The sequence below is a fragment of the Myotis brandtii genome, unplaced genomic scaffold (genome assembly GCF_000412655.1).
Source record: "Myotis brandtii unplaced genomic scaffold, ASM41265v1 scaffold332, whole genome shotgun sequence".
NCBI classification, from domain to species: domain Eukaryota; kingdom Metazoa; phylum Chordata; class Mammalia; order Chiroptera; family Vespertilionidae; genus Myotis; species Myotis brandtii.
Window position 1 is genome coordinate 2,175,742 of NW_005362797.1, and position 6,310 is coordinate 2,182,051.

General features: G+C 57.3%; 1 protein-coding gene and 1 long non-coding RNA gene across 4 annotated transcripts in view; one reads left to right on the plus strand and one right to left on the minus strand.

Moving 5' to 3' along the window:
- LOC106726926 overlaps nucleotides 1-4,919 on the plus strand; it is a 5,486-nt gene extending 567 nt beyond the window's left edge. Inside the window, exons 2-3 of the long non-coding RNA XR_001363064.1 lie at nucleotides 3,686-3,857; nucleotides 4,834-4,919. This is a non-coding gene — a long non-coding RNA (uncharacterized LOC106726926). The remainder of the gene's footprint in view (nucleotides 1-3,685; nucleotides 3,858-4,833) is intronic.
- TTC7B (tetratricopeptide repeat domain 7B) overlaps nucleotides 4,648-6,310 on the minus strand; it is a 185,146-nt gene continuing 183,483 nt past the window's right edge. For all 3 annotated transcript variants that reach the window (XM_014543676.1, XM_005871192.2, XM_014543675.1), the window contains one exon: nucleotides 4,648-5,597. In XM_014543676.1, coding sequence (XP_014399162.1) covers nucleotides 5,376-5,597 — 222 coding nt within the window. In that variant the 3' untranslated portion in view covers nucleotides 4,648-5,375. The remainder of the gene's footprint in view (nucleotides 5,598-6,310) is intronic.

Consider the following 6,310-nt stretch of genomic DNA (forward strand, 5'->3'; position numbering starts at 1 on the left):
CCCTCCCCCCTCCCCGCCCCCGCCAAAGGAACGCAGGCCTCTGACACCTTCTGAGACCTGTCAGAATCCTGGCCCCAGACTCCAAGCTAACTGAGGTGTGTTGTTTTAAGCCACTAAGATCGTGGCAATTTGTTACAGCAGCCACAGGAAACTAACACAGTGGGTGTGAATGCTGTGGTCACAAAAGAAAAGAAAACGCTGCTAATTTTTTGTTTTAAAAGGCAGAGTTGTGGCCCGGCTGGCGTGGCTCAGTGGTTGAGCGTCGACCTATGAACCAGGAGGTCACGGTTCAATTCCCAGTCAGGGCACATGCCTGGGTTGTGGGCTTGATCCCCAGTGTGGGGCCTGCAGGAGGCAGCCGATCAATGAGTCTCTCTCATCATTGATGTTTCTATATATCTCTCTCACTCTCCCTTCCTCTCTCTGAAATAAAAACATATTTAAAAAAAGGCAGAGTTGTGGGTAAACTAGCTTCATTTCCATACAGGGGCTATTTAATTTTTCTGATTTAATTTTATTGTTCTTAAGGCTGCTGTTGGCTAAATGAAAATATTTGTAAATACTGACTTAGTTGCCTTTGAACAACCATATGAACAAAAACAACAACTTCGAGAGGACAGAGTTGTTTCTTATTTTCAGCTTAGAGAACGCTCTTCCGACCCACAGGCGTCCCCCACTCACCACTTCAAGCTTCTCCAGGGGCTCCACCTACCCGGTCGTGATTTATTTCCACCTCTGCTGCTGTCTCCCCGGCCCGGTCTCCCCTGCAGCTCCCAAGGCCAGGGGCCCTTTGTCTGGCCACAGGGGGTGCTCGACACAGGGTCACTCACAGAAGGAGGAAGGCCCAGTTCCTGCTGGGCTCCACGCCAGGCAGGGTGCCCAGGAAGCCTCAGGGGCATTGAGGAGGGGGTCCGCCTTCCTGGGCTGTACCTTCCTGGGTGCTGCGAGGGAGGGTAAGGCTGGCTCTGGTCTGAAGGTAACTATAAACACCAGGGAGTCAAGTAACGCCAGGACGGGCGCCCCTGCCAAGCACGCGCTGCCGAGTGAGCACTGTTTGTGTCTTACCCGCTCTGAGTCTTTTTTTTAAAATATATTTTTATTGATTTCAGAGAGGAAGGGAGAGGGAGAGAGAGATAGAAACATCAATGATGAGAGAGAATCATTGGGGAGGGTAAGGCTGGCTCTGGCCTGAAGGTAACTATAAACACCAGGGAGCCAAGTAACGCCAGGACGGGCGCCCCTGCCGAGCACGCGCTGCCGAGTGAGCACTGTTTGTGTCTTACTCGCTCTGAATCTTTTTTTTAAAATATATTTTTATTGATTTCAGAGAGGAAGGGAGAGGGAGAGATAGAAACATCAATGATGAGAGAGAATCATTGATTGGCTGCCTCCTGCACGCCCCCTACTGGGGATCGAGCACGAAACCCAGGCATGTGCCCTTGACTGGAATCAAACCTGGGACCCTTCAGTCCGAAGGCCAATGCTCACCAGGCCAGGAGGCCCAACAGCCAGCTGTGAGCCGCCCACAGCGCATGGGGGCAGGGCTGCCTCTCACCTCCCTCCTCACGCTGGACTCAGGGCCTGAGGACAACCCTGTGAGGCCCAGAAGGCAAAGGAGAGGAGAGGCCACCAGCTGGCACTGTGGACAGGGCAGGACCCACCTAGGGCCCTCACCTCCTCCTCCACGGGAGGGGCCCTGCAGGAGCGCAACAATGAAGTGCAGTGGGAGTCACCGCCTGGCCTCCAGCTCGGCTGCAAATAGCTCTGCGTGGGCAGAGGGAGAAGAGAGCCAGCTCGTCCCCTCCTGCCCTGCGCCAGAGCTCCGTGTGTGCCCCTGGCCGCTCACCCCTCGCCCTGTGCTGGGCAGGGGAGAAAGCAGCACGACCTTGCAGGGTACCCCCAGGCCCAGGCACCGGGCTTCATTATAGCAACGTGCCCAACAGCCCTGGAAGTGTCCCCCCCAGAGAGCCAGAGCTGGAGGCCCTTTCTCACTGGAGGCGACGTGACCAGGCAGGGCTGGATTACAGCCAGATCGGTGTGACCCACAGCGCAGTGGTCACCAGGAAACCCTATTGTCCGCAGGGGTCAGGGGTCACCCAGCAGAAGACGGGGGAGGCAGGCAGGGCCGGGGAGGCTGCGGGCAGCCCAGATCACCATCTGGAGCTCCTGGCTCCAGGCAGACCTGCAGAAGGCGCCCTGCAACCGGCCTGCCACCTCCTGCAGGGAGCCCCACTCGGCCTGAGCCTCCAGGGGGGTCCTGCTGTAGCCTGGCTCTGAGGCCACACATGGTGGCCCTGGGGGTGGTGGCCCCTGGCTGCACCCCAGGATCCCTCCAGCTGCCTGCTGACTCAGTCTCAGTCCGGAAGGCAGGCTGGGCAGGGCTGCCTGTCCTCGTAGGACCCTGAGATGCAGAGAGGGATGGTGACTCAATCAGGGTCGCCCCCAGGCAGGTGCAGAGCTGGAACGGGTATCCCAGGGGATGGCCTTGAGGAGGGGGCCTCAGCCTGGCCCCCAAAGGCCTTCCAGAGGACGTCTTCGCCTGTCTGAGACATTCACAGGATGTCCTTTTCCTGGTCCCATCTGGCTGCAGTGTGGGCGGGGCAGTAGGAAATGAGTGACAGAGAGTGGGAGGAGAGGAAGGCTGGTGGCAGGAACGGGAGCTCAGAGGGTCAGCCCCCGAGGACCAGCCTGTGGCTTGTGTGTGTGTGTGTGGGGGGGGGAATGCACGTGGGTTCTCCGGCTCAGTATGGCCTGCCCACTGCCTGACTCCCCGAGCAGGCCCCACAAGGTTCTCAGGAGCTTTCGGTCAGGTGTGGGGTGCTTTTCGAGTAAGGACAGGGAGAGGAAACAGAGGCGGTGGGGAAGGAGGAAGAGGTGCAAGGAATGCTAAGAGCTGCTGGGTCACCATGTGACCACCTTGCACAAGGCCTGAGAGCACTAGTCACAATTCTCCAACGCGATTGGTCCCTGAATTGGACAAGCCTACCCTGCGGGCCATGAGAGGTGTGGGGAGAGGAGAGGGGGAGGGAGAGCAAGGGGAGAGAAGAAAAGCAGTGAGAGGACTCCCTGGGGGGCTGGGGGATGGGGTGGGCAGGGAGGTATGGAAGAGGGAGCCAGCGGGGCATGGATTGGCCTTCAGCCGAGGCGTGCTGCCCACCCTAGCCAGTACTCGCCGTGCTGGGGTGAGCTGGGGAGGGACCACAGGGCTGGGGCCCTGGCTGGTGCCCCACATGGACAGGGTGGAGGGTGGACATAGAGAGAATGTGGAGTAGGTACCTGGCTAAGGGCTGGACTTCCTGTGGGCAGATGGGATGGGGCATCTGAGGCTGACTGCATGACCACAGAGGAGATCCGAGTGACCATCTGGAGGAGTCATGCTGTTCCATGTGGTCAGACATGGGCACATGTGTGCCCTCTAGGCCATGAAGACAGGTCAGGAGCACAGGGGACAGAGACCTTGGTCCCACCTGGTGGGGGGGGCTGAGCTCACATCCTTCCCCAACTCCAGTGAGTGAGCCTGGGACCCACACCCCTCCCCATCCAGGCCCAACGTGGCCCTGTCCCCAAGGTCCTTCTCTGCTGGGAGGGGCTGGCACTCTTTAAAGAAGGGCCTCCTCTCTCCCCTCCTCTCCTTCCTTCCTCCTCCCCTCCCTGGTCTTCTCTAACTCACCACCCTCACCCTCAGCTTGCTCTCTAGCTGCCTGAGAGGTGGGAGCCTTGGAAGGAGAACCCCCAAGGTTCACTGGCTCTACCTGCAAGGACCGTTGGATCCTGCTTTCCAGGTCCTCATCTGCGCTGGCCCTGCTTGCCCCAAACCTCTGCATAGGATGGCAGGGCTGGGCTCGACCCTCCAGTAGGTGAGCTGCTGCCCCACTGAACACCTGCTTTCTTGTCTCATGTTGCAAATTCCATGACTTATGGGGCCCCAGATGCCACCTGGCAGGTCAGTGCTGAGCCTGGGGTGCCTGTCTGCTCTGCCCATAGCAGATTCCTGTCTGCGGTCTCTCCCCACCTCAGCTTGCCCCCTTGCCTGCCGGCCCAATGAGCCAGGGAGGTTATGCCTAGCTTGGGTGGGGTCCTTAAGACTTTAGGGTGTATAAGACCAGTGCTTGGGTGCCCTCCACATTTTCCTGGGTCCTGGCAAGGTAGGGCCACCTATAGATGCTCAGCCAGGAAACCCCGGGGGTTGGAGAGGCTTGCTCACGTTGTTTCTGGTTCTTGGTCTTTGCTATCCACTCTGTTGGATTCAGTCCCTGGCTTCACATTTGGCCCCAACACTTCTACACCCTCCCCTCCCCCTTTCCCCATCCCACACCCTCATGGTGGCTGGAGGGCCGCTGCGATTCTAGCTTCTCTGCTCAGGTTTAAGTTCAGCAGAAGAGTGAGAGCCTTTCGTTGCAGCTCCCACTCTGATTGGACCACTTCAGGTCACATGCTCATTCCTGATCCTCTGTGGCTGTGAATGCCGGATGTTGATTGGCCAGACCTGAGTCACATGCTCCAATCCCAGATAAATGGGGAGAGTTGGGAAAGGTGAATTCCCACACTAAAATCAGGGTGGCCCCCAGGTGCAGACAGCTCCCCACCCACCCCGGGAACTGAGCCTTAAGCTTCTGTGTGCATTCACTTAACGACATAGGCAATGGGTCCATTTAAAAATCTTTTTATTATTAACATCATCTTCCCATTTAGCCAAGTGTCTGTCATGTATAAGGAATGTCGGTAAATATTCCATTTGAAGCTTCTTTGTACATCTTTCCATTGATAAATAAACTCTGAATTCACATAAAAAAGTTAAACTTAAATAACTCATATTTCCTTCTCTTGTAACAGGCATATATTGGCAAAATATAAATATTCTTGGACTCAGGCTTTGTTCTAAGTGAGGACAGTAATTCATCACATGGTACAAGTATCGACAACAAAACCAAGAAGTCGTTGGCCGGAGTCCTGGCTTGAGGTGGGAAAAGAAGATTCACATTTGGTTTCTGGGCCAGGGGTGGGGCAGGGGGGCGAGGAGGAGAGAACAGCTTTCTTTACAGCTCTGATAAAAATAATCTGTGCTGCCACGGAATTTTAACTTTGAGTATATTCTTCTACATTTGCGGATTATTTCCATAACCATGTTACTTAAAACTCAGATGTCAACTAACAAGATATGGCACATAATCCATGTTGAGCAACGTCAGTAGATTCAGAAACGGTCATTGGGCGGCCGAGGCCACAGGCGTGCACGCGGGAGAGCGATGATGCGGGGTCGTCTGGTCAGATCACTGTGGCCAGTCGCACGTCCACCCAGGGCCTCGGTGTGGCAGACTTGTCCCCCCAGGTGGGGCCTCCGGGCCTGAGCGGCTGCGAGGCTGCCGGGCGCCTGCTCAGAGCACCCGGGGGATGATGGTGAAGGGCACCGCGGGGCTGCTGGCCTCCAGCTCCAAGGCCATCAGGAAGCACTCGGTGGCGGCTGTGTCATTGCCCTGAGCCTGGAGGACCTCGCCCAGCCCGTTCCAGACCTCGTGGGCCGTGGAGTTCACCTGCACCGCGTCCCGGAGAATCTTCTCCGCGAGGCTGTAGCGGCGCAGCTGATGAAGGATCAGGGCCTGTAGGCATCAGAGAGACAGACAGCCAGTCAGCTCGGGGCTCCCATCTGTCCTTGGGTTTCAGCAAGTCCCTTGGAGGCAGGCATGTGTCTGCTTAGGCTGGGCACGCAATGAGCTCAAGTTCTCCTGCACTCGGGGCAACGGCCAGAGCAGCCACCTGAACCGGATAAGTGCTGACATTCAGCCGCTTTTGAATGAGAAATAAGCCATTTCACACAGTTCATCTGAATATTTAACACCGGGAGTGAACCACCGGGAGCGGCACGGTCTGTTCTGACCCAGTGGGCTGTCCTGTACGTACCAACTGACACCTGCCCCCAAAGTGGGGGGCGGGGTGACCCACGGCCAGCACGGACTGGGGCTCCTGGCAGGGAGACTGTTAGCAGTGATACAGCAGATGCTTTCGCGGTGTTGATGACACCAGGCACGGTTCTAAGTGCCTATGTTAGTTCATTCAGTTCATCTGGGGAGCCCCCAAGGCACGTTCACATGGGCGCGGGCACCTGGCGTACGGCCTGCTCTTATTGCTGCGGAGAAAGAGCCCGCAGTGGAGGAGCACCTGACGTGCAGCGGAGAACTATCCGCAGGCACCAGGGTTCCTCCCCCGCCCCCCCCTCCCCCGTCTGCAGGTGAGAGTCACACAGCTAGCTGCCTCAGCGGCCAGGGCGGCCCTCCCACCGCCTTCCCACCTCCTCGCTGCCTGAAATCCATCT